This window comes from Pezoporus occidentalis, unplaced genomic scaffold, assembly GCF_034315485.1.
Source record: "Pezoporus occidentalis ecotype Australia unplaced genomic scaffold, CSIRO_AGI_Poc_V1 ctg53, whole genome shotgun sequence".
Lineage (NCBI taxonomy): Eukaryota > Metazoa > Chordata > Aves > Psittaciformes > Psittacidae > Pezoporus > Pezoporus occidentalis.
The window spans coordinates 2,759,848-2,773,591 of record NW_026915866.1 but is presented as its reverse complement, the minus strand read 5'-3'; the positions used below and the strand labels follow the sequence as shown (position 1 = coordinate 2,773,591).

The following is a 13,744-nucleotide window of genomic DNA, read 5'->3' as shown; positions in this document are numbered from 1 at the left end:
AGTTTGATAGAAGTATGCTCCTGTCTGGGTTTTGCACTTGTTTGAACAGTTTGCTGGTGACTAACTTTAGTATCTAATTAAAGCTGCTGCCTTCCTGGTGCATCTCTTGAGAAATGCTGCCATCCAGGTAATTAATGTGCTGTGCCTGCACATTATGGCTCAGATACCTGTAAGTGCAGCAGGCTATGTTAGAGCATGCAGTCTTACCATTGACCTTGGAGACAGCTGGTGCTGGCCTCTCACTCCAACATGATTTGGGACAAGACAGGTGTCAGACCTGACCCTGTATGATGATTCCCACTTTTCCAGTGCTAGCATTTTCAGTTATATGAGATACTGCTAACGTGTTGCATCACACGTGAGGAAGATGTTTCTGTCTTTTAGTTCCAGACAGCCCACTGGTACAGTGTAACAGGAAACATTTTAAAGAAAAATCAGCACTGATTTTGCCAGGCACCCTTAGGTCAGCCTCATCAGATGTACTGGGTGTCTCTGAGTAGAAACGTGCTGCCATATGGCTTCCTTTGTCACTTAAGCTTTTGCTTTTTGGAGCACAGCTTCGCTTAAGGTCCCAAGTGCAACACAGAGAATTGCTTTGCCCTTCAGCACTGGATTTCTACCCCAGATAAATTAATTCAAGAAACATTATCATTGCCTATAAAAGATGTGATGTGTCTGTAACTTCAGCTTTGGCTGCAAATAAAGGAGGTGAAGGTCTGGCAGGTTTTGCTTCTAACAAAGGTGGTATAAAGCTGTGGGAGAACCTTCTTTAGAATGTTAGAGTTATATCAACATTGCTGTAGTTGGGCTGATATTTACCATGTCAGTGACATACATCAAACTTCTTTAAATCTATGTAGACATACACGTGTATGTGTGTGCATAACTCCAACATCATATTTTGGCACATATGCCTGTCTCAATTAAGACATTTTTAATACTTACACCTTGTAAATATTCTCTCACGTATACACATACATGTACGTGTGCTTATATACGTATACTAAATCACCCAAAATAGCAGAGCTATGCCTGAGTAGCTTTTGAGGAGAAATCTTATGTTTTACGTATGCTAAAATATTCTGGGGAACTTTTCTTTTGGGAAAGTTTATACTGTTCATGTTTGGAAGGAGGAATTTGAGGTTTAGGAACCTCCTTTGAGATATACGTGTGGGGGTTTTTTGCAGTATGTTTTCAGTTCCAGCTTAATTCATTCAAATCTTCAGACTTAGGGAAGAAGCCCCCCTTCTTCCATAGTCCACCTCCACTGGACATGTTCTGGCCTGAAGCTGATCATGGATTGGCCTGTAGTTTGCAGACAGAACATGGTACATACTGTGCTGTGTGCACCTGAGCTGAGAGCAGGAAGGACTAGACGGGTTATCTGATCTATGTCAAATACAAGGGCTGGAACTGCAGAGAAATAAGATATCTGAGAAAGAACCTCATGCCAGAGAGGAGCAGGTAAATCAGAAGCAGAGGAGAAGCCTCAAGAATAAAGGCTAGAGCTAGGTCTGGTCACAAAGGTCTATCTCTATGAAGTGTTCTGTCCGTGCTCTCATTTTGATCTGAGATGAAGGATTCTGTGCACAAAGACATCAAGAATGTCAATCTGAATTTCAAACAAACCTGTTTCAGCTCTATTTGTGTCTCTCGCCAATGGTTGCATAGCAGGACAGTGGATCCAGTGACCCAGCCCACGGTAAGCATCAGATATATCTACCAAAACAGTTCACAAGCAGAAATCTTTTCAATAGGAATGATTTGAAACTGTCAACTGGTGCATAATAGTGGACATGAATTTTAAATAAATAAAGAGAATGCTTCACAGAAAAACTAACTCTGAAATGATAACTTGCAATTTGATTGTAAGAAGGCTTTAACACATGGGGTTCATTTTCAGTTGAGTAAGCATCACTGGAGACACCATGCACATGAGGTGCTGTGGGGTGTTACATTATAACACTTACAAACATGCTAAGTGTTAAGATAATGATATGCTAAATCTCAGTTTACCTGTAAGCAAATGAGAGATCATATTTAACTTTTTTTGAAACAGAACTTGGTTTTGCATTCTCAGAAATTGCTCATGCACACAGGTAGTTACAGCATGGTCAGTGATGGACAGCCATGGCCCACGGAGAGACCTGGGTGGGAATAGAAATGGAAACATTGTGATGGAAGAGTTGATGAAAATGGTCTGAACTCCCAGTTGCCTCTAAAGCAATGCACATAGTAAACTATTCTATGGGAAATACAAAGACTGAAGTATATTTGCACAAAAATCACACTGTTTTACAAAGTCAATGGATTTATCAAATTAAGGCCATTTTCAGATTATCTGCATTCAACAGAAAGACACTGCAGTGGAATAATCAATGTTACCTGTAAATAGACTGCCCTAAGATAGATTCCTTTCACACTGCAGCTCTTCAGGCTTTCAAAGGTATCTTCTGAGTAACATCACCTACCAGTTCTGTGTTAACACAGAGAGCCTGCGTGAATCACTCCTTGAATAAGCAGGGGAAAGCTTTCCATTTAGTAGGTAGTGTTGAAGGGAGCACCTTTCCAGTGTTTCCACATGAAGAGTTTTACATTTCAACTTTTTAACCTGAAGACAGCAAATTCTCATCAGTTTTACCCTGCAACATTGTTCAGTTACCAGTAATTGTTCTTTTCATAGTGATAAAGTATATGTACTTGTTCGCTAGCAAATAATCCAATCAGCTTGCAATGCAAGATGGATTGAACAAGTTTTTATTACTGCTCAATGGATTTTCGCTCTAGATGTTCACGCAGAGTAAACAGTGTCATTAAATAAAGATTTGTTTTACATGTGATCACTGGGCAATCCGCTTGCTACTATCCTTTCTTCTGACAGAAAGGGCTTCAGGGGAGAACTTACTGTGATATCAATAGTACTGAGGAGACAACATAAAAAACCCCACCCAGCTGTTGTAGGCAATGTGGTTTAAATAGAAAATACCTTGGAGATGCAATGCTAATTCACTACCATACTTAATTCTGTTTTCTGTTTAAGTCACATCTGTTTTCAGAATGAAACATTTCTTGTGTCAACAATCATATTCTATTTCTTTTTCCTTCTGTGCCTTTTACCCTCTGATTTAGAATTTAACAGCTGCCTATTTTGAATACTACAGCTGAAATCTTAAGCTCTATTTCTGCTGTGGCAACTGATCCTTCTTGCTTTTACCTCTGTATTTCTAGCTGCATGATTTTATTAACCAACAAGCTGTTACTTTGTTTAACAGCACAACATAATGCCTGCCTTTGATAAACACAAGGCAAAAAAAAAAAAAAAGAATCCTTGCAAAAGCTAGGAGTTGCAAACATTTGAGCTCCTCTTTGTAAAGTTTTCAGAAATAGAGCCACCAATATACAAGGATATTTATCATAGTAGATTCTCTGTTATTGCTAACATAATTAAATAAAATAAGCCTATCCGGATTTATGCCAGCATAATAAAAAGCAACATTTCATGCTCATAGTAGCTTACATGCTAGAGAAACAAAAGGTGGGGCAGGGGGAAGTAAGCGAGCAGCTCCGTGATTCTGAGTTACTGGCTGGGCTTAAACCACAACAATCTAAAAGATAATACTTACATAAGGACTGCAATATTCACTTTAATTCTAATTTGGGATCCAAGTTTATAGGCCTAGGTGGTAGAGAATGACTGAGGGAATGGCTTTCAATGAGACAATTTAACTACTAAGTTATATAAATTGCTGGGTCAGTTAACAACAAGGTCAAAGAATATGATTCACTTTGATTTGCTGTCTGAAAGTGTACCTATTTTCCTCTCTCCCAAATTGGGAGGAAATAGAGATACCATATCTCGTTCTTGCATTGGTAATGAATGTGCTGCATGGGATGAATGAGGTGAAGCACCTTATGTAATTTAATTCCTGGGCTTTTCTTGAGGGCAGAATTATAAGGTCATGATTTGTATTCTCAGTCTGCACCTACTTGCAGAAAGAAATAAAATATATTGCTGAATGCTTGGTTGATTAAAACTAGTAGTGGAATGAAGCAAAAGAAAGTTTACTGAACAGTATAGAAATATTAAGGCTTATGAAGAAATCTGACAAGAGGAAGACTCTGCACTACTTGTTCAGAATGCAAACAAAACCAGGGATGCAACATCTGTCTGCATGGGATGATGGATGCAAGATGCTCCTTGCAGCTCACATGATTGTATCTCATCTATACCGTGTTCTATTTCTCCTTCTGGAGTGCAATAAAACCAAAACTGTTTGTGTAGGTCTTGCGGGATTTTATACAGCACAGGAACTGATGTACTTAAGCTGAAGGTCCATCTGCTCTAATGCCTTGTCTCCTGCTGGTCTTGGCTTTTCATGCCGAAATTCTGTTACCAAAATAGAGAAGTTTGCTGGCTCACCCTTTCTGCAGAAAAAGTGACTTCTGTGCATCAGATTAAGACTTTAATAGCAGTGGCTATGGAGTGTGTGGTGGAGGATGCTAGTTGAGGTGTAGGGGTTGGGCACATCTGGCAGGAGTGAGGTGGAGTTTCTCGTAGTATTCCTGATTTGGGATGAAATTCCTTTTGTGAGTGCAATAGGGTTAAGACTAAAATTACAGGTGCAGGAGAGTCTCCCATCCTTAAAAATGAGCTGGGATCATGAACTGAAAGATGGTAGAATTTAGATTACCTATTAGGAAATTCTTTACTGTGGTTGTGGTGAGACAGTGGCACAGGTTGCCCAGAGAAGCTGTGGCTGCCCTATCCCTGGCATTGTTCAAGGACAGGTTGGATGAGGCTTTGAGCAACCTGGTCTAGGGGAAGGTGTCCCTGCCCATGGCAGGGGGGTTAGAACTAGATGATCTTTAAGGTACCTTCCAATCCAAACCATTCTATGAGTCTATGAATTTTGTGAGAACAGTCACACTGAACTCCAGTCACTTAGGGCTGAAGATTTGGAAGTAGAAGAAAAACAGTTAGATGCTTGGGGAGATTTTCTAAGAATCTGGTAAAGTGAAAAGTGAAGTGAAACACAGGTGTGCTGCTGCCACCACCACCTCCCTCAACACTTCTAAGATGCGGTGCTCCAGCCCTTTGAGGGAGTGGTGGGTGCGCACAGTCGCAGGACTAAGTCGCCCGGTCTCCCTTTCACTCTTGTTCCTCTCCTGGTATGAGTGGATGGAACAAGTGTCCCCCATTTACCACACCTCCTCCCGCGCTCCCGAGCGGGACGTGACTGGTGGGCTGCTCAAAGCCCGGCAGCGGGTGGGCCGGGAGAAGGTGGGGAGCGTGGCGGGATCCTCCCTATCTCCCTCCGCCCCTCCCTCCCGTGGCGCATCCTCTCTCCACCCCTCTTCCATTCCTCTGCTTCACACTCGCCGCCTGCGGGGCTGCCGCGGGGGGAGGCATCGGCAGACCCGGTCCATTCACCCCCTTGGGGATGTGCTGAGAAGGGACATCTCCCCTCGGGCCCTCCGCGCCTCGCCCTCCGCCTCCCGCCGTCCCACGCCCGCTCCGAACGGCTCGGTAGCCGGTGGCGGACGAGCTCGGCGGTAAGTGCGGGGCCGGGCGGGGCAGGTGCTGTCTCCGGTAGTGCCGGGGGAGTGGGGACTGGTCCGCTGCGGTAGCGGGGTGAAGAGGCGGTGGTGGCCCCTCGGGGAGCTCCGGGCTCGGAGGGGAGCGGTGCGGCGGAGGGGAACGGCTCCGCTCCGTGTCGGTGCTGCCAGGGGCTGGGTTTTCTGTGCCTGTGTAGCCCAAGGGGATGCATGTGTGTGTGTATGTGTGTGTATATATATATATGTATGTATATATAATATATATAATTAAATGTATATATAAAATATAAGTATTTCTTGTTGAACGTTCTCTTGTGGGCACGAGGGAGGCAGGGAGGGGAAGCCGGGCGCTGTGGCCGCCTTGTGCCGACGGCGTGTGAGCTGGAGCCCGCGGGTGCCCAGACGGCCGCCTCACCCGCCCTCCCCGGTAGGTGCCCTTCTCTATGCATGTGCATATATGTGGTCACGCCGCCCTGCACGCTCCCTCCCTCCTTATGCGGGTGCCTGTGTGTTAGATGATGCACATCCACGGCGCCCGCCCGCGGCCCCCGGGTGTCCCCGCCCAGGGCTGGGGACGGGGCTGAGGACCCTCTCTGTGGAGGAGCCGGAGGGTCCCGCGGGATGGAGGGCCTGCCCCCTCTTCCCTATGTGGGTGAGACACCTCCCCAGCCGCAGGGTGACAGGTACCGTGGGCAGTTTGGCTAGAGCACAAACTGCTTTTCTTCACACGCTCGTCATGAGTTAGTAGAAAGCTGCGGCAGCCCAGATGCCTTCCTAGATATCCATTCCTCCTACTCAGCCTCCAGCAGAGAACATAAAATAACAGGCAGCGCTCCTTTCTGTGTAGGTGGAGGGGGAGAAAGGACTATCGATAATGGACTTGTTGAAGGGGCACCGACTTCTTTGTTTTAATCACTAATTTAGTAGTTTCAGTGTAGCGCTGGGTTGTATAGCTGTCACAGAGCTCACCTGGTAGCTTCAGTGCAGTGCTTCTAAAATCCTGCATTCTTGCTCTTGCTTTTTAGTAAAACCTCTTCTCAGACCAGATCCCATTTGGGAAAACTCGATTTCTAGAAGAGTAGTGTGGACTGTGAACAAAATGCTGGACTACCGGAAAAGCAGCATTCTCTATTTGCTCCAGTTCTTCTGCATAGTAATGGCAGTTTCTTAAAACAAGTGAACATCTGTCATTTAGGAGGGTGTGGGTGTATTGTACTTTTATTTGTTTGGGGATTTTTGTGGGTTGGTTGGGGTTTTTTCTTAATTTAAGTTGCTGGTATTTCTTTAAGCTGGCATTTTCTTCTGGACGAGAGGTGGAGTATCATCAAATCACAGGGCTAAATCTTGCAATCACCACACGAACAGAACTGTTCTTTGGAGGAAATGATGCCCTTGTAGGCAAGGAAGGGACTTGTATCAATGACTCCATTTCCCAACCAGAACTGTGCTATTGGCAACCTCTCTGTAGGATTCTGTGGAAATAGGATCCTCAGGCTTTGCTTGGATTGGAGGAACTGCTCTGGCAATGGTGTTTAACTTGCTTGTGTACAGCAGCATGTGAGAAAATGTGAAGGTGATCACATAATCATACTCCTTTCTACTTATTTAACTATTCTTTCTATCTGAATGAAGTACTGAGTGCAGCCTCACATACAGAGAGGTGCTTGTGTATTGGTAATAGAGATGAGGATGAAAGCTACATAATATAGGGGTAGAAGTAATACAGTGTTAAAGTAATTGTGATCCCATTTGTTTTGAATAGAATTTTCTTCCCTTTCAGGGATAAAAAGCTGAAAAAAACCAAGCAGACAAACCTCACTGAAAGTGTCCTGTCTTTTTTTCTTTTTTTTTCCTAGAGCTGTGTGAAGAAATTCTTCAGCCATGGATGTGTTCATGAAAGGACTATCCAAGGCAAAGGAGGGAGTTGTAGCAGCAGCAGAAAAGACCAAGCAGGGTGTGGCAGAGGCGGCAGGGAAGACGAAAGAGGGTGTCCTCTATGTGGGTAGGTGGGCAGCAGGGATCATGCTGCTACTTGGTGTGCCTTGACATTCACAGCTGGATCCTCATCAGATCAATTCTTCTGCAACCCCCCATATATAATGGCTCATAGGAGACCATTGCAAAACAAACAAAAGGAGGCTTGAGACTTCCTGAGCTCCAGTTCTTTGAAGCCACATGTTGATTCTTCCATCACTGCATTGTGCTGGCTGTGCATTAGTTCTCTGTGGAGTGAAGCCACATCTGTAAAGCCATACAGAACAAGGTCATGTCTTAGGAGGTACCTTGCAGTACAGGTTGCTAGCTGGCACTTTTTCAAGAGGTTTCCTAAGTTAAGGCTGAAGGGGTTGATGGTGCCGTAAAATTAAATGGAGAAAAAAACAAACATGTAAAAGCTGAAGTGGAAGATAGCTTCATAGCATCCCATAGAACATGTGGGGTTTAAGTCAGATTTTGAGAGAAGAAACTTGAGAGGTTCAGGAACTGAGCATAAGCCATCCTGACTGCTTGGCATGTTGACAGTAACATTTTGTATGGCAAAGTGTCATCTCCTCATCTTTGGAAATTAAATCCATGTTCTGCATTTATTGTTGCGTATCCCTAGCAGATATTTTCCATGACTTCTCAAGGAAGAGCCACTACAGTTAATGAGGTAGGGCAATCAGACCCCAAGGTAGCAAAGCAGTTGTTAAGTGACTTATCTAGGACAGACAAGAGTCTTGCACAGAACCGGGGATAAAATTACTTTCAAATCCCAAATTGGTACTTTGATCACACGATAATCATCTTTGCTTGGCAAATATCAGGCTTTAGAGGACTATCCTGAAAATGCTGCCATGAAAAATTTACAGGAAAAATAATCTGCCAAGTTTATATGAACAAGTAGTCATTAAAAAAAATAATTATGGATCAATTTCTCCTATTAATCAAATAAAGTATGTCTGTAAAAGAATGAAGGGAAAAAGATACTCTTTTCTGTAGGTTCTTTCTTTTTTGATGATTTTGTAACAGGTCAGTTCTGTAATGGAAGCTGTGGTGTATCTGGGGAGATGTGCACAAATACCAAGAGAAGTTAAACTGAGCTGAAGACCAGAGGCATTGCTTTTAAATGGGAGTACTAAGTCTGCAATTCTAATGTCTTTTCAGGATTCCCTCTGCTCATGCAGGCTAGTGTCAGTCTGTAACAAATTATTTCTGCTCCAGATAGGTTGGACTACTCATTTGGAATACACTTTTCTCCTGCTGAGCCATAGCAAAGCTTGGTGCTCTTGCCAACAGAGATGGCAGTCATTTTGAAAACTAATTGTAAGATGAGGCTATTTTAAAATGAGCATCTGCTCATTTTCAGTGTATCAAAATAGATGTTCTTTCACTGTACATTGTGCTTGATGTTATTTTTTTTTAGAGGTAGGGCTTTTTTTTTTAAAAAAAAAAAAATTGGTTTATTGTAGTTCCTGGCCATGCTTCTGGGGTCACTGATATCTTTGTATTAGAAACTTACATTGTGTGCTGAATTAATCTTTGTGGGAGACCCATTCTCCAGACTGTAATAATATTTGAACCTGATTCTGCTCCCAGAGGCAACAGATTTCCTTGTTGTCTTCAGAGATGATTTTGCTGAGGTTGATCTTTGGAGGGCAGGCTTGCTATTTATTTCAAGAATAAATAGGAAGGACAACAGAATCCCGAGCCATGATAGGAAGCCGTGCAGATAACTAGTAATGGTGTAGGATCCTTCCCACAGCAGATGCCTGCTTTTCAGGAGGAAAGAACTGTATGCACAGTTTCAGTCATACAAGTTGGAAGCCTTTGTGTCTCCAGGAGCTCATGTGTCTGGGTGTGTGACTGCCTGCAGGGAGTCCCAGTTTTCTCAGCTGAAGTTTCAACAGGGTCAAGTAGGGTAAGGGAGAAAATGAGGAGCTGACTATCTTTCTCTCTAATTCCCAAATACACAGCAGGGGTGGCTCTTCCGCAGAGCAGTGTTAGCAAAGGCTGGTGGGATGGTCTCTTGGTTCTGCAGACTGATAATTGTTGCAGTGCAAAAGGTGGTGAAATCCCTTAATGAGCAGAGGAGAGGAGCATTAATGCTCCTGAAAGTTTCTCCCTTCCTGTCTCTATAGTTGGGTTTTCAAATGCAAGTTTCACAGCCAGATGTGAAAGCTGCCTGACATCTTGCAAAATAGAGCCTAACAACAGTGGGCTGAGAGCAACCAGTCCACCATTTTTGGTTTCAACAATCAGCTCCATAACATTCAGCCTTCCACTGCTACTGGTGAATTAATAATATTCAAAGTCATTGGTCCAGTTTCCTTTTGTGATAAAGGTCTCCCACTGAAATCAGTGGAATTTAAGGAAATATGTAAAACATCTGGACCTTTCTGTCCAGGCTGCTCTTACCTATTACGTGAAAGATTGTAACATAATTCTACCTGGTAAGAGTTCTATTAACAAAAGCTGCTGCTTGGGAGGGATGGAAAGTGGTTGTTCTAACTAGTCTATTCTTTCTCCCTCAGTCCACTGCCTTTGTCCTGCTTTTTAATACCCAAGATACTGTTCAATATAGTCTATAGTGTGTTTGTATGCTTTCAAGTCTGTTTTTTTTTTTTTTTTTTCCCCTGAATTCTTCTGATGATGTATTTCAGCATTGGCCAGCTGAAATCAGTAGCTCTGTCTCAATTCATACAAGAGCAGCATCAAGTCCTTTCTTTCAAGCAATGTCCTGATCATTGATTAGAAAGGAGGACTGAGGCTCAGCACTCCTATGCTGCATCATGTAGCATTAATTTTAAAATGGTGTCTCTATGTATTCTTCAAGAGCTGTGAGGAAATGAGTGGTCATACTTACCCCAAGCCATTTTGAAACCAGGACCTGAGAGTAAGAGTGAGAAGCTCTTGCTTGCTCTTAGTGATGTACTTCTCAAGAGCTCCTCTGAGGTCTGTGTGTACTACCAAGGAGTTGAACTTTTTGGTCAGTTGACTCTTGAATGCATGTTCAGTGCTCAGGAATGGGAGTTTCCAGCCATTTTTTATGTGTTACACCCTAGCAGAACAAAAGAATAGTTTACCAGGAGCAGGGTGACTAGCAGGTGAGTTGTTTACTACTCCTTGTGCTTAGCTGGCACATGGCCTTAGAGTAGAACAGTGCAGTCATGACCTATTTGGCAAGACCTTCCAAATTCCTCTGCTGCTGTCTTTTCATAAGGTTTCTTATTTTCCTTCGGTAGTAGAAAAGCCAGTGAAGTAGTCAAGGGACTCTTGGGTCCATCTGGTGGAATAATGGGCTTCAGCACATGGGAGAAGTGTTTTCCTTAGACAGTGGTTTCTCCTTCCCCTAATTTCTGCTTATGTTTCCTTGTCTTAACCCAGCTCTGACTAAGCAAATGGAATCTCAGAGATGGCTTGAGTGGAATAGTCTGTTCATCTCTCAAAACCCCCAGAAATGAATGTATTGCCAAAATGTTGAGATTTTTGGCATAGTAAGAATGATGAAGATAAAAAATGAAATTAAGAGAGTCTATTTTATTTTTTTCTCAGAAAGGCAAAAAATCTGGTTTTGGCTTCTCCCTCCCCTCACACAAATGTGTATTATAGCTTGGAAAAGTAGCATTATCATGTACTACTATTGCTCCTGCATCACCCAGTTAGTGTATCAGTGTCAGGTTCCTTAGTCTTTATATTATCCCTACTCTGATTGTTCTGTTCCCCTTGTTATGTAGGGTACAATAAGCAAGATATAATCTGATGTTTTGGGAATGCCAGAATGCCAGACAGCTAGTTTCTCTCAACAGCAGTGTGGATGACCAGCTTTTCTTCATTGCCAGCCAGAAGTCGTCCTACTAAATTCAACTGGTTTTATTTATAGGCCTGTTCTGGCAGATCCTAATGTACTTACGGGTCCTGTTGTAGCTGTGACTGCAGAAACTGCTACTTCCATGCAAGTGTGCAGTATCAGGGCAAATAGTATTGAGCTCTAACATATGCTGTAAGGTCTGGACCACCGCTTTGCTGGTTGTTTGCCAATTAATGGATTTAGCTATACATATCTCTGTTCTGTATGGGTCTGCAAGCCAACCTTTCATTGAAGAGAAACCCATCTTTCATTAACAGAAAGAGATGAGCATTTCTGTATTAGTTGTGGTTATAGCATAGAACCAAAGTCCTAAACCAAGTGCTTTGACATTAACACCTTGGATTTAACAAAATGGATTATTCTTTCAATGGTAAGTATTTTGAGTGAGAGAAAACAAGATTTTTTTTTAAAAGAGAAAATCAGAATAAATGGAGGAGAAGACTTCTCAGCTGTTTTATTTCTTCATTAAAGGGTTAGTTAAAGTTAAAATCTCATTTTACTTGATGCAGCATTTTTCCCCTCTTATTTATCATGGATTGGCATTCTGCTCTTGCTCATGGATAACAGAGCCTTTTCAGTGCTGTAATCAATCAGATGGTGCTATAAATACTTGGCTTAAGTTCCATAAATTGTCACGAGTAGCAAGTAGGACATATTGATGAATGAATTTATATTCTATTTCAGAGCTTAATTGTATTATTGTAAAGAATTGTGGGTAGGGTTGTTTTCTTCTGATATATTTCTGCTCATACATTTTCTTCTAATATATTTCTGCCTCTGTGAGTTTGTATATGAATTTACATGTAATCTAAAATGATATAGATGTTTGAAGTGTAACATCAGAAATATATATTACAATGTCTCAAATACTGAATAACATTCAGAAAAAAAAATTGAATTAGAAATAAGGTAATCTCTGTGTTGGCAATAAAAAAAAGGAGTCATCCTCTCTCTGGCATACTAAGGCATAAACTCTGTCTCTGTAATGCTCAATTGCACATTGTTAGGCATCATAGTCCACAGATGGTTACTAATCCCTGAAATGTAGCCAAATTATAAAACCCGGTGAGGACAAGTAGAATTCTGGTTAAGGAAAAAGACATGGAGTTATGTTTTCATCAGCAGTATGTGCTAATTTGTTTCTTCTCCCATTGAAGACATGAGAGATTGTTCCCTTTCATGCAGTGTGGTAAAAAGTCATGGTATTTTTACAGGGGTGTTCCAGAAATCAGTTTGGTCTTCAGGGTGTTGGGGTTACATTGCTTACACAGGTCTCAGTCTGGTACCAGCTCTAGATTGCTGTGTGCAGTATCTTTACGTAAGTTGTCACACGTGCCTCTGACAAGAAGGATGCTGGATGAAGCAGATCTTGTGTTTGACCCTGGTGGCATTTTTATGTTTGAATCCTTACCTACTGTTGAATGGTTCAGATTAAATTTGGTCTGAATCTGGCTATCACTACCAGCTCCCCATGATTTTAACCTCTAGGCTTTTCTGTAGTTCGGTAACAGTTGTTAACCCTTACAAATGGAGATCTGGAGAAGAGTTGTAAGATGAAATTGAAAGGATCTTCTGGAAAGTTTGCTCTGATCTTATACAAAGGCATGTGTGAGCCTCCTTAGGATGTGAACTTTAACATGGTTTCTGTCCAGAATCATCCATGTGAGTGTGCAAAGTGGGAGGTTTAATTAACACAGCTATCAAGAAAATGTCAAGGAAGTCAGTACATATAGGAAATAAACTGCAGAAGTGTTTCCAGTATTATTCACCTTTCCACAGTCAATAAACATTCATACAGTTGCTCTTTATTGATGGTTTTGCCCTTTCCCTTAAATTGAATTTCTCTATCATTTTTAACAGTCTTAGAAAATACTGTATGTAACTGTATCTAATCTATATATCCATCCCTCTTCATCATCCATCTAGTCTGTACCAGTACTTAATAATGTCTTTTCAACCTAATATTGTTCTTTGTTTAGGTTCCAGGACCAAGGAAGGAGTTGTTCATGGTGTCACAACAGGTAAGACAATTACCTCTTAATTTCAACTGCTTCACTATGTTTGATTAACCAACCATTTAGCTATTAAAAAGTCTGTGGTGTGTTTTGTTGTGTTTTTGTTTTTTTTGAGAGCACTCCAATTTATGAAAGATAGAAAAACACAGGAAATGGAGTGGCAGAAAGCAACATTCATTTTGTCAAAATGCATAAACTGTTCTGTAGTCAATTATGTTAATTTAATATACTCGTTTCTGTGTGAGGAGGTTTTTTTGAGGGATACTCTGAATCAGTCAAGTTGTACTGGTATGACCCAGGAGACTGATGAAACCAGATGCCTCAA

The 13,744-nt window shown here is 42.0% G+C and overlaps 1 protein-coding gene across 2 annotated transcripts in view; it reads left to right on the top strand.

Annotated features, from left to right (window-relative positions):
• The first annotated feature begins 5,245 nt into the window (after positions 1–5,245).
• Positions 5,246–13,744, top strand: part of SNCA (synuclein alpha) — a 69,017-nt gene continuing 60,518 nt past the window's right edge. The window contains exons 1-3 of one of the 2 annotated variants that reach the window (XM_062637607.1): positions 5,246–5,553; positions 7,413–7,558; positions 13,384–13,425. In XM_062637607.1, the coding sequence (XP_062493591.1) occupies positions 7,438–7,558; positions 13,384–13,425 (163 nt within the window). In that variant the 5' untranslated portion in view covers positions 5,246–5,553; positions 7,413–7,437. The remainder of the gene's footprint in view (positions 5,554–7,412; positions 7,559–13,383; positions 13,426–13,744) is intronic. The other variant, XM_062637605.1, reaches the window with a different exon arrangement.